The sequence below is a fragment of the Thermobia domestica genome, chromosome 11 (genome assembly GCF_964235325.1).
Source record: "Thermobia domestica chromosome 11, izTheDome1.hap1.1, whole genome shotgun sequence".
Classification (NCBI taxonomy): domain Eukaryota; kingdom Metazoa; phylum Arthropoda; class Insecta; order Zygentoma; family Lepismatidae; genus Thermobia; species Thermobia domestica.
In genome coordinates this window covers 197,335,593-197,361,336 of record NC_137464.1, presented here as the reverse complement: position 1 = coordinate 197,361,336, position 25,744 = coordinate 197,335,593, and the positions used below count along the sequence as shown (strand labels likewise).

At 34.0% G+C, this 25,744-nt stretch overlaps 1 protein-coding gene and 1 long non-coding RNA gene across 2 annotated transcripts in view; one reads left to right on the top strand and one right to left on the bottom strand.

The window, feature by feature from the left end:
• Window positions 1-2,371: 2,371 nt before the first annotated feature.
• sn (fascin domain-containing protein singed) overlaps window positions 2,372-25,744 on the bottom strand; it is a 279,621-nt gene continuing 256,248 nt past the window's right edge. The window contains exons 3-6 of the mRNA XM_081731485.1: window positions 20,581-20,737; window positions 14,237-14,398; window positions 10,714-10,850; window positions 2,372-4,052 (exon numbers count right to left, since the gene is read on the bottom strand). Coding sequence (XP_081587611.1) covers window positions 3,850-4,052; window positions 10,714-10,850; window positions 14,237-14,398; window positions 20,581-20,737 — 659 coding nt within the window. The 3' untranslated portion in view covers window positions 2,372-3,849. The remainder of the gene's footprint in view (window positions 4,053-10,713; window positions 10,851-14,236; window positions 14,399-20,580; window positions 20,738-25,744) is intronic.
• Window positions 11,551-14,372, top strand: LOC145664649 (uncharacterized). Its single transcript, XR_014127504.1, has 2 exons — window positions 11,551-14,113; window positions 14,187-14,372. It is a non-coding gene; the product is annotated as an uncharacterized LOC145664649 (long non-coding RNA).

Below are 25,744 nucleotides of genomic sequence, written 5' to 3'. Positions count from 1 at the left end.
AGCATATTTCAAAATTCGGTTGATAGCAAGGCTGGGAATTTCACCCTGCAAGGAATACTCTGTACACCTATTAAACATTAATGAAATGTGCATTTTTGGACTGCGTATGCATTACTTCCTTTCCGCTGATAAGGACCACATCTACAGTTTCTCGAATTCAAAATAGGGCCTCTTGAAATTTGGCTCTTTCGCGATTTTGGACAGCCCTAACTCTGAAATTATGCACTTTACACCACAGGTCCATATGAACATTTTCTCTTAATTTGATGTGAGGAATCACTTCGTACAGTTTGTCAGTATAGTTCATTAACACCCTGTATGTATATATGTATAATGTGTGTGTGAAAACTTGCAACATAAGGGTCCCTTATTCTTGACATACTGCACGCAACCTCCAAGAATAGGGTTAGTTTGGAAGAATGGAGAAGGCATATACAAAGTTCAACAAAACTCGAGTAAGTTTTACAAAGGTTATCATAGAACAGACATGTCGACGAACAAACAAATGCCAGTTGAGTCAAATGGGAGAAACTTGCTTGATTATCTTTTAATTTCAGTCGTAAGCTTATTTCTATATTTTATTAATGAAAGAAAAGGCTAGAACAATTTTCCTCTTGGTTGTTTCATACTGGTTTCCTCATCTTCTTATATTAGCAAAAAACAGATCTAAAACTATAATACTACTTTCTAGTTTCGTCGATGAAAGAGAAAAGTAAACCTCTGACTTTAGTGAAGACTCGAACATGGAATGACGCTAAACACTAGACCAGATATCCACCTGCTCTTTCCCAGTAATAATGTTTAAACATTGAAAGCATTTTTACATTTCTGTTGTATGTAACTGTTAGCTGTTCTCACTGCTTCTTACTGTATTTATATTATGTGCTGATTAAACTGCATTAGTAAAAGTAATATACGAGGGTAAGTCAAAAATTATGCGCAATGTAGCTATACTTTTTTACCTTGTTCATACTGACCTCTGTCCTTGTTTATTTTATTGTTATGCTGTTGTGGTCATACTATGAAAGTTTCATCCTAATTCCTCAATTAGTCTTCCATTTGTTGCAGATAGATTATGGCCACTCCATTAGAAGTTTGCATTAAAGAGGAACAACGAACAGTGATCCGGTTTTTGTTGTCGGAAAGTGTATCAGGAATTATGACTAATTTCCAGACAATGTGCCACTTCATCAATAGTCACTCGTCTGTCTGACAGAACCATGTCACGTGCACGCTCAATGTTATCATCATTTGTGCGGTGGATGGTCGTCCGGCTCCTTCTTCGTGCGTAACACTTGTGCCACCATTTTTGAATTTTTCAATCCATTCTCAGACACTCCGTTCTGGCAAGACACTGTTTCTGTATTGTGCCGAAAGTCTTTGATGGCTTGCGGCCCCTGATACATTTTCCTACCACAAAAACCGGATCACTGCTCGCTGTTCCTCTTTGGTGCAAACTTCTAATGGAGCAGCCATGATTTATCTACAAGAAAAGGAAGGCAAATGGAGGAATTAAAATCAAACTTTCATAGCATGACCACAACAGCATAACAATAAAATAAACGAGGACAGACGTCTGTGGATAATTTTTGACTTATCCTCGTATTTTATTTTACCTAGATTCACAGCTTTAAAAGTTTTAATAAGGTTAATTACATTATGAAATGAACTTCGGTTGTATGAACTGATTTCCTATGTCTTCCATTGCTACAACAAGCAATATGCTAACCCACAGAAAAACTTTTTTTTTTGTTTTTGTGAAAAAGATAATACAAATAATTTTGTTTTTACACAATATTTATTTTATCCAATAGTTCATACTACAAATATAATACAAAGTGATGAATCAGCATACTTGATTTCTTTATACAACAGCAACTATTAATTCCATATATATATAATCAATCATTTTTTTTTTTTTGTCAGACTTAAAAAAAAACAAAAAAACGGGAAAATATTTACCACCAAGGTGGAATTATAAATAATAAAAGAAACCTACATTTAAGAGAGAAGAAAGAAATATCTATAATAGTAACAATATACGGAGTCTTATCTCAAATTCATTCCATTTATTATTATTATTTAAAAAGCATCATTCAGACCTCATCAATATAAAAAGAAGCAAATCTATTTTACTTAGTATTTATATATATATTTGCATATAATATATTCATTCTCATATGTATATGATCAATAAGAAAGCACCAAGAACAGTATTTCAAAGCTTGTATTTAAAAAACACACATACCCATGTTCGTATTTGAGCTTTTTATTTCTTCTAAAATAAATACGTAATACATGCTTAAATTATTACCATGTACTATTTTTCCACTTTAAAAAAAAAAAACTAAGATATTTTCTTTTTTTTAAAAAAAAAAATTAATAAATTGCAACAACAAGCACAACGAAGCACTAGAGACGAAAAAAAAAAAATACAGCTGTTTTTGCGGGAGGGTTTGCTTATTGAAACTACCACCCACGATGAAAAGATTAAATGCAGTATCTGGTAAAATACCTCCTCACCCATCCCTACCATTGTATGTATAATTTTATTTTGTAATTTAATATATTGTTCTTATTTCTTTTTTCTTTAAATCTACAACTACTAAACAACCAGCATTCAATGATATATATAGGATTACCATGCATAGTATACCTCATTACTTTTGAAACATTTACAACTGGATTTTTAATATATACTTATATAGTGTATTTGTTTTTATATTACACATTTAATATACAGTATACACTATGTTATTATAGATTGAAACCAATGATAAAATTGTTTTTATATAAACAGAAACATTTGGATCAATAACAGTAGTGTAAGATAACTAAAAAACACAAGCATACAGTACAATATTCTTCTGTGAAACATCTGAACCGTAATATTTACTCTTGATACTGGTAATGATAACAATGAGATAGTTAAAGCATAATTAGTTGATACAGATCTTACTTATGACGTCAAATTCTATGTATACTTTTACACATACATACATCCAGGTGTTTTACAGATCGAAATTATGTTGGTAACAATATATGGGGGCGGGATTTCAAAAATGCAAACAGGATCTATCTAGTGCGTTCTTGCAAGTGCGGCGTACATGTAGATTAATATGCATACTAGTAGCACAGATCACATTGTTACAAAATTCAAACTGAAAACCGTTAAAACTTTATGTTTTATAGATATTATTTAAAAAAAAAATCTTTAAGTACAAAGTCAAGGGCAAATTTTGGAGACGAATGAGTGTATATCCATCAAAAAATAACTTATTGTTGCCATATAAATAACAGTTTTTCTCGTATATAAATATATAAAAGGAAAGCAGGATGTGTGCAGCACCTTTGCACAAGCATTTTGTAACACGTTAAGTTTTTACATTGAAGCTCCATAATACAGACAAATAGACTTGGCAGTATTATGCTTTTTCAAATATCCTTGAATCAGATCGAAGAAAATGGAAAATTCCACAATAGCACATAGAAACGTATATTCTACATATACAGTACATCTCGTAGTCACAATGAGTGTACTTACTTTTTTTTTTCGCAATTTGAGAAGTGAAGCACATTCTGGAAATCTCAGCAAATATTTTACAATATTTACTTTTATTCTTGTAAAGCAAAAAAAATAACCAGACACAATTAATCATGGCGTTAACACATAGGTCTATCATTCATTGTTGTATACACAATAACGTTCTATTCTTTATGAGATTTCTTCATATAATATTCTCTCTCTCTTATATATATATATTTATATTTATAATATGTATAAATGTTTTCTTTTTTAATGTTAACATTATCACACGCACTCACACCCAATTCACGACATTCTCATTCCTAATACTCCCACTTGGTGGCGTTCTCGTAGTCGCTGTCGCCCAATCTGAAGACGCCATTTTTATTAGCAACAAGATAATCACCACTAGTGCTCTTGATGCAAATCCTTGTTGGCTCTCGAAGTTCTATAAAGAATCCCTCAGGGACATCAGAATCAGCAGTAACTCCCTCGCCATATACATGCCAATACTTTCCATTTTGGCCTGTAAAAAGAACAATATACAATATTAATCTTTAGTGAACGAATTTAAGGAACACATTATTGTCACTAGGGTTATTAATGGTAACGGAACCGTTAAGAGTAAATAATTTCTATTTGGTTTCGGTTACTGGAACTAATTGTTCCAAAGAAAGAAAACTAATAAAATTCGAGCGCAGAATGGATTTTTTTTTTTTCAATAATTTTAAAGTTTCAGACCGTACTGAAGCCAATCTTCCGAGAAAATCGGTTATGAGCCGGAACTGCAATTAATTTTTTGAGAAAAACGGTTCAGAAGTTAAAACTAATCTTGAAGAGGAAGCGGAATTAGAGAGGAGAGAGAGACCGCTGTAGATGGTTTCCTCTAGTTATCATTCCACAGTTCGTCAACATCTTTTTGCAGCATTTTGCGATCTAGAGCTGACAATATTAAAATGTATCTCGCTTCTCTTCCGAAACACAGTGAATAAGGTTTTTGGTTTTGGGAACAAAACCGATATTCGAAATGTGTTTAGATTCTCTTCCCGAAGCACGGCAAATTATAGTTTACGGTTCCGTGAGTGGAACCGGCATGCAGAAATTTCGATTCTCTTCCTGAAGCACGCCTAATTACGGTTTTCGATCCCATGAGCGCAAGCGGTATTCAGAAATTGATTTCGATTCTCTTCCGGATGCACACTGAACTAAAGCTTTATATTTAGTTTCCGTGATCGTTACCAAAACATTTCCCGTTTCGTTAGCGTTAACAACCCTAATATTTAGTTCTCACCTATATGTATCTTTCGTAACAAATTTATTGCAAACCGTCATCTGTGATTGTATTTCCAAGAATACTCGTTCCTTATCCTCGGGGAGCGACAATTTATAAATTTATATTCTCGTATTCCAATAATTCCATTCATATTCCTTAAAAATATACTTAATCTTACCATAAATATTTCCCAACTTTTGAGGATGGCTGTACTTCCGCCCATACAAGCGAGCGACATCAGAGCGGTATCGTGAAGCGTGAGTCATTGCTGAATAAGCTGAACAAGTGTAAAGGTGTCATTTGTAAGTGTTCAAGATGGAATCGGGCGAGTATGAAAATCGTGTGGCCGTGATAGTGTTGCATAAGGTAGGCAAATAACCAGAGAAGATTTCCAAAACCCACCAGAAGCTGCAAATTAGTAAAAATTCGTTTACCGCTCTATCCAGCGCTTTGTTGAGACTGGGACTGTGAAAGATCGACTGCAGTCAGGAAGACCATGCACAGTACGAATAGGGTAACCATAATTTTAACAGCCAAACACGAGACAACTTAAAAAAAAAAAAGCCAAGCTACCAACATCTCTCGCCATGCCTGTGGTTTGGATTTGTTATTTAAAAATATGAAATCTTTTAGTTTTACGTCCCACGGTTATGCCGGTTAGGCTAAAGGAGACGGTGATGATGAGTGATGAATGAAATGGTGGAATGAAGAAAGTGGGAGGAAACGGGAGAACCCCCACGCACGCGGTGTTTATCCACCACAAAGTTCACTTGGTGGGGGCTGGGATCAAACCCGGGACCCCAAGCACAAGAGGTGACGCTCTACCACTGAGCCACCGCGGCCCGATTTGTTATTTAGTTCTTTCACTTGCATAAAACGGGACGAATACTACTCTTTTCCATCTACTGACGGGACAATCAGGACACGCCCCAAAGACGGGACTGTCCTGGTCAAAACGGACAAACAGTCGCCCTAAGTACGAACAACGGAATTTGTGAAAGCCGTGGCGGCGCGTGTCCGACGAATTCCAATTAGGAAACAGTCAGTTATGGCTCGTGAGCTAAAGATATGGAAAATGTCTATGTCTTGCACGTTCAGCAGCGAACCGAGACTCTATGCTTACAAATAACGCAAAAGACATCTCCTAAGAATTGAACTGAAGTGCCAGAGGCTCCTAAAAGTAAAGTGTTTAGTTAAGCGTTACGCAGCAAATGAGCACCGTCGAATTCTTCTTTTCACTGAGGAAAAGGTTTTCAGTGTTGTGGAAACTTTCAATGTCCAAAACGACAGCATATATATGCCACATCCTCTCGAGAAGCTGGTGAAAAGGCTTTAAGAATTCAGAGGGATCAGCATCCTGTCTCAGTCATGGTGTGGTGGGGTGTGAGCTACGAGGGTACAACGGAGTTCCATCTCTATGAAAAAGGGATTAAAATTTCAGCCAAAGTGTATCAAGAGAGAGGGTTCGAGAGACTAGTCAAGAATTTCACCAACATCCTCTTCCATGGACAGAATTGGAGCTTCCAGCAGGACTCAGCCCCAGTATACCATGCACGGACAACCAAGCTGGAGGCAAATGTTGCAGACTACATTCCACTCCAGATTGGCCTTCTGCAAGTCCAGACCTAAACCCTTTGGACTACAAATTGAGGTCCAAGCTTCAGAAGATGGCTTGCAAGAAGAGACATCCCAATATTGAAAGTTTAAAGCGGTCTCTTCGGAAGACAGGTGCAAATTTTCTAGTTTGAGTGACCACAAAGATTTAAGGACTGCGTGCATGCTAATGGTTACTATTTTGAATAACTGTGATTTTGGTTCATAATGCATCCATGTAACTCATGTTGTTGGGATATTAAAATATCTCTAACCATTTCGTGTCAATGACTTAAAACTTTGGGACAGTATTTATGCTAAGACTAGGTATAGCATTTTGTGAAATACCAATAAACTTGGAAGAGAGCAAGAAGTGTACCATATAGAGAAAATTCACAAATAATCAACCTAATTTGTTTCATAGTAACTGATAAGAGGTTTATTTACCAAATTAGTACTTTTAGGTGCACTTAACTACATAATCCATTTATATACACTTACATTTCTTTATATACTAAACTTATTATTGATTAAACAAGCTTGAAGCTTTATTGAATAAAATTCAGCATAACATTAGTGCAATCACTGAATAAATAATCAGCATATATATATATATAAACTATTGAGCTTGATTCTTAGATTTACACATTACATGTTTAGTTTCCTTTCAAGCTTATTCTAATAATTTTATTTGACAAGAAGTTACACTTTTAAAAATTAACAGTGAAGTAATATTGGAATAATAAAAATAAATTTAAAAGAAATATAAATCCAACTCGTTACTGACAAAGAATGAGAACAACAAGTAGTATTCCTCGAAATATATCGAAGATTATAGTTTACAATAAATACGCCACGAGAGAACATATGGATGAGTACTTACCTCATATTTAATCCAGAGGCATTATCCTACTTACATGCAACTATACACCGCAATATGTATAATACAACTAACAATTAAACTAGAGTCTACTGAAATCTTTGTTGTGATTATATACATGTAACTTTTAGCACAACAGTACACCTAACTCCATAGGATAATTTCTTAACAGCTAGCTTTAAGTATCTGTTATTCACTTTGTACCATGTAATATTAGTAGAAAATAATTTAAAACATATACATAACACTGTGGCTTTTTGCTTAAGAAAGTTCGCGAGTTCGAATTCATTGAGACTCCAGAGCAGCCCCTTCCCACTCCAAGTTGTTCCTACTTTTTGTTCTTCTCTTTCCTTTCCTTTTCTTTTTTCCCTTCCTTCGAAGTTGCATTGTATCTAAGAATCTGTTTCTTATACCCGAAAATGGCAATTTCACTGGATTTCATTCAAAGCATTAGGAAACCGAAAAATGAAGCGCAAAGAAATTAGTTATAAAATTACAAGTGTGAAAGGAGGAAGGATTTTTTTTTAGATGTTTTTCAGCAGGTGCCCGATTACTATAGCACTTGCACCTCATGGAATATTTGAATCGATATTACTCTTACATTATATAAGTAACAAAAATTCAAATTTAAGAATTGATAATAATTTGTTATATCTCATTAACGATAGTGTGTACCGTCATCTTGCTGGTGTTATAATGAAAGGATTGATGGGATACATTTTAGTAATAGTTTCAACTTAATAAGCGGCACGGTTCTCATACCATAATTTTAAAAAATAGTTATTCTCGAAAACTACACATGAGGATTTAGCGTGAACAATGCTATTTTGTTTAGCTCGATGAGATATATTGATTGATATGTCTTATTTTCAGACATATGTTTCATTATACTTTAATAATATTGAACAATTACTCGATTTTCACATTTTCTCCAGCTTTTACGCCATTGATTAGCTTTCTGAAAACTAGAAGCGACGATATGTAGCCTATATCATTGCTGAGATTCCAATGATGACATTACTGGAAGTTTCAAACTTCTTTAGTGGTTTTTGAATTAAATAAAACCATTCTTACATACACTTTCTATTCTATTATACTAATATGACCGTACATAATAAAATAATACATATTTTCGTACGGTATCTTGATATTTCGGTTTCGTTTACACTTCAGTATTCAGATTGGCAAAAATTTCAATTTAAGTAATTACACGTGCCATTTTTCTTTTTTCCTCCAAAATGTCTGTAAACCCAAATCAAATATATATATATATATATATATATATATATATATATATATATATATATATATATATATATATATATATATATATATATATATATATATATATATATACATATATATTACAAGAACATAGTCCTACAACTCCAAAAGCACGAAACAAGGGGCCATGTCCATGCTAGTTCTAAGTTGTAAGAACGTATCCCAACTCTCAGTACTCTATTTCGTAAGTCTCAAGTTCTATTTTCTCTTACGATTAAAAGATATTTAGTAAATTTTGTTTGAATGACTCTTAATCATCATCTCACACTGTTGCGACATATTATTAACATACCAAAAGTGAGAGGCACGTACATATCTGAGCTAATATGGGCAATTACTGAGGAAGGCTAGCAACTGCAGAGGGAAATATATTTCTTAGAAATTTCTGTCATCATCATTAATTCACCAAAATTGTTTTCAGACAAAATGATTTCCGCCAAAACAAAAATCTTTGAGTTTTACGTCCCACTGTTATGCCGGTTAGGCTAAAGGAGACGGTGATGATGAGTAATGAATGAAACGGTGGAATGAAGAAAGTGGGAGGAAACGGGAGAACCCCGAGAAAACCCATGCACACGGTGTTTGTCCACCACAAAGTTCACTTGGCAGGGGCTGGGATCGAACCCGGGACCCCTAGCACCAGAGGTGAACGCTCTACCACTGAGCCACCGCGGCCCTTCCGCGAAAACAATTTTGATCGTACTGTATACCTATCAATAACAGTTTCTCCATCTAAGTAACGAAGCGGTACGTTGACCTATTATAATTGGCTGCATATTTGCAAAGTCATGAGGATAAATTTTTGTTTAACTGTTCTGCCTGAAAATAGGTTCTAGCCACTTACCGTAAGATAGATAAATTCAGCCACTAAAATCTCCAAACAGAAAGGTAGGATATTAAATTCGTTTCTTAATAGTTCAAGAAGACACATGACAAACTAGCAATATGGGAGTTGGTGTGGGTAGATTGAGAATCACGATTAGGGATATCAGGTACACACGGAAAGAGTAAGTCAACTGATATTCTTCTGACATTAAGTTACTTTGCCTTCTTCAAGTATGAAGCTTTAGATGGGAATTACTATCCTATTGTTCCGTAAGTTGAGCAATTCTCTTTTGAGTCAAGTAGCCAACATATGTTGGTTGCACTGTATTTATTTCAAAATTCAAAGTAGTATTATTGCATTATTAGTCCCCGCCTAAGGGACATGTGGATGCATCAGGATTGTGCTATCAGTCGTAGTCCAGTAGTGTCAATGACAACCTTTCAACGACACCTCCCGGGACGCCTAATCCCGCGATCTAACTCCACCGAATTATTTCCTGTGAGCTTGTCTAAAGAAGAAGGTGTACACCACAAACTTCACTGCTATCACTGAACTGAAGGACAGTATCCTAAGGAAGACATCAGTCATCCCTGCCGAAAATCTGCACCAAACTATGCTGAACACAATTGTTAGAGCAAAGAATGTTCTCGGCAAGGTGGCGCCCATCTAAGGGATGTAATCTTCAAACACTGAACACAGTGCAAAAACTCCCTTCCTTTGGCAATGTGTTCCACATAGTTGGTAACAAATGCTGTGTTCAACACGCTCCACAAATGCATTTTAAATGTGTCTCATTAATATTATCTATCTATCTATCTATCTATCTATCTATCTATCTATATATATATATATATATATATATATATATATATATATATATCTATATATATCTATATCTATATATATCTATATCTATATCTATATATATATATATATATATATATATATATATATATATATATATATATATATATATATATATATATTTTGTGTGTGTGCGTAATGGTTCTAAAAACAGTTTAATTTTCAATTTTACAACTTGCACCTAAGAAGCTTCATGTGAGTGAGTTCACTTGTTAAGAAATATCACAGTGACAAACAATTTAGCAGAACTCTAAGACGCAATAAATAAGGCATATACACACTACCACTTTTGAAAAGGTATTAAAAATGCATAAATTATAAATTCCGTTAAATAAATATCTTAGCTTGAAAGTAATGTTTTTAAAATAACTTCTTTTTTAAACATAGTATCTACGAGGGATATTTATACTGATAAATTATTCCAAATACTCTCCTGTAAAATACATATCTTATTCCATATATCTTACCTTTGAAGAACACTACTCCTTTCTCACTTCGTTCCACTTGAATTGTTTCGTATGTAGCTTTGTTACACTCCAATTTATTTGAAGATCCACTTTTGTAGCCCACAAAACCTTGTTCGCATTTTAATACCAGAATCGGCCTGCAAATAGGCAAAAGTTGTTAGTAATTTCTCAAATATAAAGAAAGACTAATTCTAATGTGTCAGCTATTTAATGTTCAATACACAGTAAGTTTTTTTTTTCCCACAAAATAGAACTATGGATACGAGATACATAATAGGTAGTATAATAAAGGAGTAAAAATTTTAGGAATGACCCCCCCCCCCAAAAAAAAAATGGATCAAAAGATTGTGATCTGACCAATAATTAAAAATTTTGTGATCCCTGATCCAAAAACTAAACAACCTCTAAATCCAGTTTTCGTATTTTTTACGGAATAAGCACATTATACTGAGTTACGTGATAGTTTGGGTTTGGCTATACTATATGTAGTTCTCTAGATATAAGGCCTACGAGAAATGTTTTGCCTGAAATATATTGGATCTTTTGACGATTTAAAAAAAAAATAAAAAAAAAAACTGCATCAAGTATACAAAAAGTGAGGTTCCCACAGATTTTGTAAATTGTTTTCTCTGACTTTCCCTAATTTTTTTTTTTTTTTTTTTGGTGAACAAATATTTTATATTACATATATATATATATATATATATATATATATATATATATATATATATATATATATATATATATATATATATATATATATATATATATATATATATATATATATAATAGTTGCATGGTCTAACTACACATGTTATTATTAGATCCTGATAAAATTTATATGGAACCTGCTAGAAAGAATACTCTTTGCAACTAAAGAATAATCAAAATCAGTACCTGTGTTGAAGTTACGCATACGCATGCACACAATGAAGGCGGTTAATTACGATATTAACACTACTAACCGTTGAGGAGCATAATGGTCTGGCTCTAATGACTATCATCAGATCCTAATGAAATATGAAAGAACCGCGATTGAAGGGCATGGCGGGAAACAATGTTCAAAACATCTTGAACTGTTTCCACAATTCACCTTACGTGAGTGTTATCACCGTTCTTTTGCAACCAACTCACTAGTATTTTTAACATGACGGTTGTCATTGTTTTCCCTCATACCCTTCGACTATGATATGAACATTGTCAGCCGTTGAGGAGTATCATGGTCTAACTCCAAAGACTGTGGTTAGATCTTTATCAAATTTATGTGGAACCACCAAACAATAATATTTCAAACAAAGGGAGAATGATTAAAATCGGTGCACCTGTGTCGAATATGCGCATATTAAGGTCGTTTAAGTACGGTTTTCACACTGCACCGTTGAGGTGTTTAATGGTCTAGATCCAAAGATTACCATATCTTTAAATTTGTATGAGCCCACCGGGAAGGTAAGCTCGGAGGTTCAAACAAACAAAAAATCAAATCGCTGAATCTATCTCAAAGTTATACGTGAATATATACACGGATCGAAGTGAGAACTACCCCCTTTTTTTGAAATCGGTTGAACAGACATATCTATGTCAGTTCAGACGATCAGAGACGCCACACACTGTCTAATCTAAGGGATTCAAGATGGTTTTGCTCAACTGATTTCAGAGTTAAGAACCTAACCACAAATTATGGCACAGTACACTTTAATGTATCTGTAAACTATTATTCGTTGTTGCATGATCTCTAAATTCCAAATAACCTTATTATTTGAAATGTGCCTTAATTGTCGCCTAAAATTTTCAACAACTTCCCTGACTTTCCCCGAAAAAAAAATTGCAATACAAGTTCATCTAGTGCTTTAGTAAGAGGGTCTTTTTTTTTTTTTTTCGATATCTTTTACGTCTTCTATTCATTTAATGTTTTAGTTCACTGTATATTAGTATGTTAGTTTAATATTTTTGTAATGATCGTATACAATACAGAAACTGCATACCCTTTGGCATGGGAGACCCGGGTTCGATTCCCGGCGGGAGCTCATGTGGTTCGGATTCCACGTTAATCAGTAGGTCAAAGTCTTATATAGCCTCGCTGCTGAACGGGATGTTAAACTTAAAATCAACAACAAACTGCAAACATTTTTGAGTCTCTTTTATGCTATCGAATATTTCTTAAGGTTTGCGTAGCATCGTAAAATATTCTTTGAAAGCATGACATAGGTGAGTAGATTTCCAATTTTTATTTATAGATGTATATATGTCAATATTGTCAAATATGAAACTGGCAATTTCAAAGTCCTACTTATTCTAGGTGCATGCCTGTACCATTAGCACATGATATTCCATTAGATTATTGGTTGAAGCTCAATTTCGGTGTTGACTCAGCACTGTGAGTGTTGTTGATCAAACTAGGATATTAATATTAAATTGTAATAAGGCCTAACTATCTGCAGTTAATCAATTAGGCTTATTTGGTAATATAAGCAATCAACAAGAAACCTTAGTATTTGTCGAATACTTTATTCAATAGTTCTCCTAACTCCTTAAACAACATATTAAGGTTTCCTTAAACATACTTATTCCGTAACGACCCTCCCACAATGGTAATAAGTATTCTCACCTATAATACTTTAAGTAACTAAACGTCCTTCAAAATGAACTACACATTTCAACAATTAAACTGTTTCATGGTTGTTTATTACTATTTGCAAAATTTCCGCCAATACCTTATTCATTATCTAAATACCCTAATAGTAAGACAATTGGAGAGCCACTTGAATTATAAGGTAGCGGTCTCTGGTGGTTTAATAAGTCAGATATAACGGCGATGGAAGCTGAAGTACTTCCTATAATTCAGTTCCTCATTACTTGTTTAACGTTCTATTAAAATTTCTTACATATAATGAATACTATATGTAACTTGAAGGGTTGTTCAAAATTCAAGTTTACCCAGTAGATGTACCAGGACTTGCAAATTTAGTAATTTCTTGCAAATTTACTACATAAATATAATGTTAAAAATCCTATTGACTTATCACATCCTCATTTTTGTCACGGAATTATTTTACTTCGCCCAGTTTTGTTTGATTCTAAATCCCACCTTTCAATCTAAGACATATAAACAATAGTCTGTGACATTTTATAAAATAATTTTGTAGCACTGTAAGAACTACAGCTGATAAAATGTTAATCAAAATTAAATTTTCAGAAATGTCTTTCTAATAATTTGAGAATTTTATAATCAGGGAAGAGTGAATATCAGTTCAGTATTATATTGAATCTACTTCATATGGACACCATACCTTGTTTAATTAAATTACACTCAATATGAGATCTATATTATATATTTTGTACATATATGAAATCGATCTTTTGCATTAACTTGAAATAAGTGCTGGCATGAGACAAGAAAAAAGTATGTCTTCTATGTTTGTGATGAATATATCGATTTTCAAATGTTACTTTTGGAGAGAGAGAGAGAGAGAAAGGAAACTAACATTTACTACCGAAAATGCTATAATTTTGAATGTTTACTTACCTATTAATAAGATAGAAGAAATATTTGCAATTCTCATCCACAGAATCACAATTAGCATACAAATGGCCTGATCGTTTAGTTCCAATGTACTTTCCGTTGTTGGCTCGGAAAGACACAGATCCATCACTCTGCCACACTAGGTCAAACAAAGCGTTGGAAGACCTACAACGAGAAGTTAAGCTATAGTTACACACAAAGAAAGAATAATATCTCTTCTAACAAACAAACAATACGCTACTACAGTTTTAGATACTTTGCCTCTGAAACAGTGCCATTATAAACCATTCAAAAAGTTCAGAAATAATTATATTTTAGATGTTTTTATATAATTTTGCAGAGAAAAATTGACATTTTCGCAACAGCTGACCTATATAATCTATATTTGCCATTGTTATTAGAAACCACCTGGTTCGTGCATTTGGTGTAATTTGCAATTGTATACTTCACCTAAGCAAGCAAGAGATAGGATGGCACTTGAATAAAGTCCCGGAAATATGATAACAAGAAACAGCATACTACGCTAAGTTCTTACGGCGGAAAATGAAATAAATAAATAAATAAATAAATAAATAACTTGTAACAGGTTCTTCGAAATTAACAGACCGGTTTAAGTCGAGTTTCAGTCATTTAAATGAATAGTCATGCGATTTATTTATAATAATAGGTTTCAGATACAGCACTAGGCCATTTTACACTGAAACAATTAACATTTTGAAAACAACAATTGAATAACAAACCGTATCTGCCTGTTTTCTGATTGTTTAAGAGATAATGAGTTTATTTAAGGAAAATGTGTGATATGGCAAGTTACTGGATGAAAATGAAACACTTTTTTTTTTTAAATCTATTTATCAAAATCATTATTCGTCACTTCAATACTAGAAGGAAGTCCGAAAGGGAGATGATTTGCGTTTTTAAAATTATAATTCTGTATATTTGTGTGTGTAACATCTCTTCATACTTAGCAAATAAATGCTCTAAAACATGCTGATTTTTCTGAGTACGTTTTGTTTAGTTCTGCGGATGATACTACCATATCACAAATCTGTCGTATTAATTTTATGTTCAGTGAACAAAAAATTCAATTCATTGGACACTTCTTCCGAAAATAATACAATGTATTGAGACTTCCCGTGCCACTACTGTACTTCAAAACAAATGATCCTTTGTGACTGATTGGTTTTTCAACTATAGAAATAAGTCAATTGCTGCAAACAAAAAGGTATTTAGCTATTTAGCTATTTCAGTATAGTCTAGTTTAGAAAGCATTTCTGCTTATGTACTTTTTCTATTGATCTGCATTAATCGAATGTATATATGTTACAATGGGGCACAAACTAGCATATGCTAATAATTTTCCGAATCAAGGTATTCTATCAAGTTAAGTAAAAGATAGTCTCGGATAGCATGCTGTAATTACGGGTCGTAATGGAAGAAATCAAGACTTTCTCTGCCTTTCGAGGCTTGAAGAAAAAGAGACAGAAATTCATGACTGTTTTCTGTTTTCAGTTCTACTCTTGAATAATGGTAAGTAATTATATTAACAATGCAACTAAACTAAAGCTCCGCATTATAAACTGCATATTACGAATTCGAAACAGCACAAGATATGCTTTACAGAGAAAATTTGAAGAAAAAAAGGTCAGTAAGCAAATAGTTTTGACTAAATAAGCTTTTTAAGGTTTTAAAAATTTGTATAATGATGGTTATTAACAATTTCATATAGATAAATAAATAAAATGGTTAAAATTTCGTATTTAAAATTATTTTTATCATCTTTAACCCCACAATCATTTCACAGATTTTACTGTCAGTATATAGACGTGTTCCCTGATGACTGCAGCGAAACGAGCCAATAAAACGATTGTTGGAATTAAAGTAATGTAATAAGCATGATGATAAAACTCAATGCCTAATTTGAAATGCATACTAATGAAAGGAAGAAACAAATTATTATTTCTTATTTTACACACCAAATACTTTTTATAGGTGCGAATTCTAACGCAAATTGTGAAAAAGTGACTGAGAAAAAGTGACTAACTGGACAGGGACACCCGGTCTCCCCATTCCACTTTCTAGAACAGCCACCCACTCTCGAGCTCTCGAGCTCGGTGCTCTCATCGCGGTGGTCTGTAGCCCGAGGTCAGTGGTCCAAGGTGAGAGCATCGAGCTCGAGTGGGTGACGTAGTGGTTAAGACATCGGCACAGTATGCCGAAGGTTCCGGGTTCGAGTCTCGGTCCCGTCAGTCACTTTTTTTTTTACAATTTGCCTTGATTTGAAATGGTTGATACGTTACAAATTAGAAGAACTCTCTTAGTTTAAACAGAGACAATGACAATGAACGGAATCAAGGTAAGATAATTAAGAAAAAGAGTTTATCAGGACAAAAGAAAGAAAAACAAAGCTATTTACGCGTACAACACCCATGATTTAAGTTTAGAGTTAAGGTGACAAAATACGTATTCCACAGCACTTTCTTCAACTAATATATTACAAAACGAAAATAAAAGTAAGAATATTGACATATTTAACTGGTTAACAATTTACTACGATTATCTAGTCTAGGATGTAAAATTAATCCTCGTACGCTACATATGTTAAAACATGGATGCAATCTTAAAGATTAACTATATCAATAATACTACGATAGTTTCAACATATAATTTCACTTATTTTATAAACAAACGGTAGCCTGTTCATCCTTGGAATTTAGAAATGCTGATCATATTTTCCAATGAATTCGTACACGTGTTACGGCTATAACGCAATACAAATAAAAAAATATGGAAAATATATATTCTAAAATTAGCTTGGAATAAAACCCTGACGTTTTTACTTTCGTTGTAAGTAAATATAACGATAAAACCTTTAATTATTATAACGTTGAGCTTCAACTTCTGTGCATGAGCAGCAATGCATGCAACTAACGTAGAATAACATATCAAGTGATTTGAAACAAGTGTTTCTCGAACTGTGCGTACTAAAACAAAAACGGTAAAGCCCTGATGAATTATTTGAACATTACTTATTTAAAATCACACTAATACAAACTGAACTGAACCAAACTGAATATTGATTAGCACGATTCAACTTACAGGTATTTTTTATATTTTACGGAAAACTGAGGCGGAAAATGGTGAATTTTAGAATAGAATTCAGCTACTTTTAATTGATAAAATGAATCCAAGAACTTTAACAAGTTTCAAAGTATCACACAATTACTATTATGTTTAAGGAACTTTAATATCATGCTTATTTGACAGCTCATCTTCCTAAAATTTCATTAAAATTACTACCAATATCGGAGGAACATGTATTATAATTTTTATCGTCCGGTATGTATTGTGATAAACAAAATGTCTGTTTACTTACATAGTTTCCACTTTCTCATATTATATGGGGATTGTTACATAAATACTAAGCCTAACCCAGAAATATTAGAACTAGACACGTATTACTTTTAGGCTGTATTTATTGAACCTTCCTATAATGTCATACCAAATGTGGTATTAATATAGACTTTTATTCTGTAGTTACAGGTTCAGAAAGACAGAAGAGTGAGCAAAGTGTGACCAAATGGAGAAACTGAAGGCGAGAGCTGTTATTGAATATCTCCACAAGAACGTTTAAAACTGCAGGGAATCCACGCCGACATGGCTGCTACTTTAGGTGATATTGCCTCTTCATATACCACAGTGAAGAAATGGACAGCCGAATTTAAGAGGGGGAGAACCTCCACTGAAGGTGTCGCTCAATCAGAAAGGCCCGTGGAAGCACTAACTCAGGAAAACATTAACAAAGTGCATGAAATCATTATGAGTGATCGGGAAATGACCATAGGCAGACTGCTGAGACAGTGGACTTGGCTGCTGCAAGCGTTGACCGAATTATCACCCAGCATTTGGGAATGAGCAAGGTTTCCGCGAAATGGGTGGCAAAACTTTCTACATCCAATCAAGCTCACCAGACGCAACATTTCAAGGGGCAATCTTCATCTCTTCCGGACAAATTCAGATTTCTTTCGCACTCGATTCATAACAGTAGATAAGATCTGTATCCATCATTACCAACCAGAGTCTAAACAAAGTTCCAAGCAGTGTAAACGCCCTTCGTTCCCCTCTCCGAAGAAGGCCAAGTCTGTAGCCATCACTTTGCCAGCTGAGGACACTGTTTTCTGGGATTCGGAAGGGATAGTAATGGTGGACTATCTTCTAAAAGTGCTAACAGTAACTGGAGAGTACTATGCAGGTCTTCTACGACAGCTGTTAATAATATTCGGTAGAAGTGTGGTGAGAAACTGACAGCAGGTGTGCTTCTCCATCAAGACATTGTCCCTAGCTATAAGTCAATCATTGCAATAGCAGAAATTCACGATTGTGGCTATGGATTGGTCCCCCTGACCCATATTATTCGCCTGATTTGGCACCTTCTGATTTTCATCTCTCTTCAAAGCTCAAAAAGAAGTTTGAAGGAACTCATTTTGAGACTGATGAGGACGTCATGCACGCTGTAGATGAAATTTTACACGCCCTCGACAAAGTCATTTTTTAACAGCCGAATTAACGCACCTGAACATCGATAGACAAATTGTGTTGACTTGTCAGAGGACTATGTTGAGAAGTAAAACCATCCATAAACTCTCTGTTGCTCCGTTCGTAAGTACGTTTAAAATTTTGTAACAACCCTCATGTATACACACACATTTGAATTAAGGAGAAATTGAGTAAAAATTAAAAGTTAAAAAAAAAGACAATATTAACGAGTCTACTTCCAGTCAAATATACAAGTGTGTGATAAAATGTAATATATATTCGTTAATCAAAAAGAGTAAAAGTTGTTTTACAGTTTAATTTCTTTTGTTTCACACCACTGTATAAAAGACAGCTCAACCCGTATTAGAACAGTGCTTGCCACATTTCAACCACATTAAATGAATATTAAGAAAACAGGTGGAAAATAGACATAAATGATTTCTGCACAGATAAATGGCATTTGACAATGTTATTTTTTCCTTAAACTGGGGCGTTTCTTATTTTCTGATATTTAGACGCTGCTAACAAGGTAGAGAGCAGTGTGAATGCTCTAAGGGTTTCCTTGAATTGAGAATTTCTTATTTTTAAATCATTTATATTCAAGTTCAAATGTACAAGATGCGCACATATCGCTAGCATACGCAGGCGAGGTACATAGAGTTTCAGTTTACTTTTGAGAAGATCGAGAAGTGAGGAATAACATAAGGCAAGATCTCAAAGGAAGTGGGTAATAATAATAATAATAATAACAATAATAATAATAATAATAATAATAATAACAATAATAATAATAATAATAATCGTGTCAACTGGATTGCTAAAAGGTAAGATGATCCAACGAACCTTAAGTGTATCTTAGTCCATAGTATGAATTGATTTTAGACATTATGCTATTATTATTATTAATGTAATCAAATCCATGATCAAAAATAAAAAAAAGGTCTTTGATCCTTACGGTTCTGGATTTTATACTCGATGAACGCACTATTTTTTGATACCAGCAATCGCGAGAAAATTGGGGAAATATGTATATTAAGAAGTAGCAGCAGTTTAAAAACGGATGTACTGACGATTAGAAATGTATGAGCTAACCACACATCACCTAACCAAAAACAAAAATCGGCCAGCTACAACCTTCCTTGGGTTGTAGTGTCAGATTGTTGTTCGTCTTATTGTATATACGTATAAGCTCTCCTGATGAAGTTATCTGTAAAATCACAGAATACACAATGTGATAGTCTGAGTACACTGCATCAGTTTTTAATATATCGAGCCAATAAAAAGAAAATAATTTACTGATGCAGGGTTTACTCTAAATTTCGGAAATTTTAAGGAGATTTTTCAAAAAAAAAAATTATGTTCTAAAATTTCAAGAAAATGTGTGCCGCGTTTTAAAGAGAAATTAATATTGAATTAATAACTAAAGAACCTTGTACAAAATATTGCTGTAGTTTTCTGCTAGAGCCCACCGCTTCTAAAATTTACGTTCAATTTTGTAGAGTTAATAAGAATCAGGCTTTTATTCATTCTATGGTTGAATACATTTCTAATGAAAATGATAGGCAACACAAGTTTGTTATTTCGAAGGTTTTTCTTTAACTAAAATAGTATAATAATATCGCTTCACAGAATCGAATTTGAACAATTTTAAGAGAAACATTCAATCTTCTTTATATGTATTCTGACCTTTATTCGTAGGCATCCACTAGAAGACAATACCCAATATAAAGTCAATTTATAAAATGAAATCTGTTACATTTCATTTAAACTTAGTTATACTCTGAAATTTAGTATCTCCATCAGCAACTCACCTTTTGTCACCAACTGCTTGAATACCTCCGGCTGTTTCCAGGGTCCAATATTTGTCCTGCATGGTCCTGATATACCAGCGTTTTGTTGATTGGTCAAATTCAAGTTGGAATGTCTCATGATCTGATATTTCATCCTGGTTAGCAGTGACATCAACACCTATAATAAATCAAACAAAATAGACAAGGGGTTAGAATATCACAGTTTTAAGTTTATCTCCTTAAACTAATTCTACAACATAGTACATAATTCTGCTCACTTTGTGAAAGAATATATTAAGTGGTAAGCTACACTTCAATGATCATGGAATGGCAAAGGAATATGGATTAATATATTCGGGTAGCTTTCAAAATGCATATTATTATTTCATTTTTAAAATATCTGTAAAGTAGTTTTATAGAAACCAAAGACGATGAAGATGAGATGTCAAATAAAACTAAATTAAAACTTAAGTTCACTGTTGTGCTGTTATTCTATATCCGGTAGACTAAAGATGATGAATGCGAACGAAGATCGACTCTATTGATGGAGGACGAATAGGATAAAACGACCGCTTCCTGGGTAAATCCGAGCACACGTTTCACGAGCACTACAAAAGCTACTCCATACAATCAGAGTTTGAGCTCGTGCGAATCTGATCTTCATTACCGAGTCATCGTCTACCATTTTTGATTCTTCATATATGTCTACATTTACATATGCACATTCTGTCAGTTATCGTACTTAAAGTATGACAATCGCATAAACCATAAGTCTCAATCAGAAAGCGACAATTCAATTCTTCATTATTTATTATTATTAAAAAAAACACACACACACACACACACACACACAATGGTGATAGTGGTCCGATACAAGATGGATACTCCCAGACCATGTACATATTTTCCTGGAACCAAGAAAATCTGTAAGAGAAATGCATATTAGATTGTTCTTCTCTTTGTTATCTCTGCAACTTGCATAGTTTGTAAATTATCTAACTTTTAGAAATTTTAGTGTATTTCTTTAATGGTTTCTGTATTACAACATTTCAACAGTTATACACGCCTACACACTGAATACTGTCTAATTGTTTGCCGGAATTTAAAAAGAACAAAACGATGCAACGACATTAAAGATATTTATAAATGTCTCCTACTCGTATTTGCTTGGTAATATCTCATTTTTACTGAATGTGAAAATTCGACTACCGCAAATAGATGGCAGCACATTTTTCGTATCTCTCAATGTATTTTGTAGAGTGACAAAAATGCATAACAATTCAAATTCAAGAGATGGTGTTCGAAACTTTGCCCCAAAACAAATTGAATCAATCAGAATAAACAGTGTTTCTTCCTCCCTTTTTTTTTCTCTCTCTCTCATTGTTGAAAACACAATTTGACTAATGAAAAGAATATTATATTATATACAGGGTGTATCAAAAAGGACTTTACAACTTTGAAAACTCATATTGTTTGATTCATTACAGACATGATTTCATTTTGTAGCAAAATACATCAAGCTTTGTCTCACGTAGTACGCTATAGATATATCACATTGACGACACCTAGTCTTCCATAAAAGCGCTGCTATCGGCTGAAAGAATTCAACTCCCTTTCGTTAAGGCTCTCTTGCTTAGCAACAGCTGAACCCTTATTTGCTCAACGCGTAGGTGTGTCGAGGATTTGCCACGGATCAAGACATTTTGGCAGCACTAAAGTTCAGAAACAAGCCACCGCAAGCGCTAGCGGTAGTTGCAAAGATGGCTGTCTTTACTGGTCCCGAACGTGCTAGCTATATGTTTTGGTTTGAAGAATCCACATCTGCGACAACTGTGCAACGTAATTTTCGTACAAAGTATGGTAAAGATCCTCCCAGTAGGGCTACTATTTATCAGTGGCGTAAGTATTTTATTGAAACTGGATGTTCGGTAAGATACAACAAATCTTCAGGTCGTTTCCATACGTTCGAAGACTTGGTCGAAGAAGTGAGACTTCAGTTTGGATGTATCATCACTACAGACCGGATGTTTAGACATTAAAAACCTGAAAAATACGCACTTAAAATTTAAAAAAATAGGCAGTAAAATCGACACTAAAATGTAACTCGAAATAACGAAGATAAATACTCAATACAATTAAAAAATAAATTCAAGTAATAGATAATGTTCAAAGAATATAGAAATATACGTATTTGTTAATATCTTCTTTTACTGTATGTATAAAAATGAAGCATGACATGTATTCCATGCATATTTGGTAAATACAAATACATTCTCTACAGCACTTTATCACTACACATAACAGTCCGGGGTAAAAGTGGATCTGAAATGGTGGGGGGACGGTAGGTAGCGGCATGATGTCATGCCATCCTCCTGCCTATCTTTGTCCATTGTAATATTTTAGGACCCCCGCACTTTTACCCCTGATAACAGTCCAAATTTTATACACTTAATCAGTAAACACAACGGTCCAAAGTTTTACAGCACTTTATCAGTGCACACAGCAGTCCAAAGATTTACGACATCACTATAAACAACACTTATATTTCTCAGAAGAGGCAGAATCCTTTCTTGAAATACTAAATTAAACATTTTTCTCAATAAAGTCTTATTTTGAAGTGAATGCATAGAATAGGCAACATTGGGCACTAAAGCATTCAGGCAAGAATGGGCAAAATAGGCAGAATAAAATTAGGTTAAATTGAAACGATAATCCCTCATATACACTTTCAAACGTTATTTTTGATCATATCTTCAATATTAAAGAATATGCATTTTCCTTAACATCCGGTCTCTAGTCATCACCAACGGAAGGCACATTGAACCTCTTTAGGTATAAGATAAAAAGTTTGATGTATTTTACTATAAAATGACACCAAAACAATGTCTACGAGCTAAATTACAGTAGAGCGTCGATTATCCGAACGTCGGTCAACCGAACGACCGCTTAACCGAACTGTGTGTACTCGCTCGCACCTGTTACTCTCCCACCCTACCGTCCATCATCCCCCTCACTCCCAAACCAAGTTTCCCCACAGTAGTCGCCGCACTGAGCCACCGCTGGCGGAACATTGCTTCTAATGGGGCCTTCATAAGGCGCTGCTGACCGGCCAAGCCGCCAGTCGCTGTGTTTCAACAATCAGCACACTTCTGTCGGTTTGGCACTGGCTGTAGAAGTACAGTAGAGTACAGTACAGTACAGTTCGATTATCCGAACAAACCAGTTTTTCGAATACCCATGTCCCCCAATTACTTCGGATAATCGACGCTCTACTGTAATAAATAAATATGAGTTTTCAAAGTTGTTAAATCCTTCTTGATACACCCTATATATTAAGTTTGAATATCCATCTCTTGAATTTAATAGAATTGTTGCAAATATTGTTTCTCAACAGAAAATACACTGGAAAGATAAGAGGTAAATGAATGGTGATTAGTGTTCCTTTAAACCCACCATAAGTTAAACTTTAACAGGGGAAATGACTGTATAAGAACTAAAAGTATCAGCCACAGAACGATTATCTGAAACTGCGCGAGTAATTATTCTTTTACTATGCTTTTTTTTCTTTCTTATGTGAAGATGTATATGTCTTGTAGCTTGTGTTCGCAACACTACTTAATGATAAGTACATGAATGTACGCAGCACGACGAACAAAATAATTAAAGACCTTTTGAATGTCAACTTTAAACTACTCTTTCATTGAAAGCTTGAGATCAATTACTAGACGACGACCAACACTCACTCATTACGGCAATTATATACATTGCAGGCTTCTTGTATTTTGACAAGATTTTTTCCTTTCTTTCTTTCTTTTTTCTTTTTTTTTTTTTTTTTTTTTTCGTTTGTATTAGTAGCTGATGTAAGTATTTGTTTGACATTTGCTTTTCATGTTTACTTAGATTCCCAAAGACACAATTTTAACAGAACTATTCATAATTATAGAATTGGAAACCTAATTATATGATCTGGGTTTCGGTTAATACAGCCACAAGAAATCATGACTGTCCATTCATTTATTACATAATTACGTATAAATATACATGCTTATATTCTTCTATAGGCCTATTATCAGAGTAGGTTCTTTCTTTTTCCCCAAAGCATAATGAGAATAACTTTAGAACAGACGCGACGTGACTGCTATCTTCGCTATTAGGATTTATTGATTGGATTGGAATTTTTGGCACCAAGGCTATATAGGACGTGAATCTATAATTTAACGTGGAATTCGAAACACCATAATGTGTTGAAATTTCAAGGCTTTCACAACGGGAATCGAACATGGGGACTGTGTACCAAACTGGGGGACAACTAGCCACTAGATCAGCGTGGGCAAGTGCTATTTAAGATTTATTGGTATTCCAAAGATCTAATGCAATATGTGATAGACATTTCTCCATTTTGCCAATAAGTGTAGTGGACAGCAAAAGTGGGGTTTACATTTGTAATTTCTTTTCTCATTCGGAGTATAAGAGCCGATTTGGGTTCAAATTTACTGTAATTTGAAGAAATATCATGTTCTCTTTAAATTCACAAATATGAGCTCAAAAAGTTGTCTTCATTTCAAAGTTACTGACTACAGTTAAAAGATAGATGATCATTTTTGCTTGTCATGTTTGCAAGTTTACTTGAGGGTTACATTAACACCATCGACTTTTTCAAAATACACAGTATTACGTCTTATATACAGCAGTTTTGTGAAAGCCAAATACTAAACATAGAATAAGCAAATTCAATTAAATTAAACTTAACCGTATTGTGTTATTCTATAACGATTAGACTAAAGATAATCATGAATGAAATTTATGTTGTCAATTCATACAGAGTGCATCAAATATCTGCAGCCATATGTCATCTCTGTTATGAGTAAAGATATTAAAAAATGGAAAGAGGGAACAGTTGTTGGAAATAGGCGGTTTTCAACCTAAAATGGCGGATTTTTTTCAATCTCACCAGCCTTTTAGGCTCCATATTGGTAACACGCCCTATGTTAAATGAAAAAGCAACGTTACCAGTTGAGCAGGCTGTTCTCTTGGGGCCTCACCATACCAACTATACAGCTTTGCTGGGAAACTAATATGAAGTGTTCTAGATTCCTTCACATAACAATGTGCACGTTCAAACGTGTCATTCTTGCGTGCTTTTACGTTTCATTCGAACAGCCCCACTTTCGGTGCTCCCTCTTTT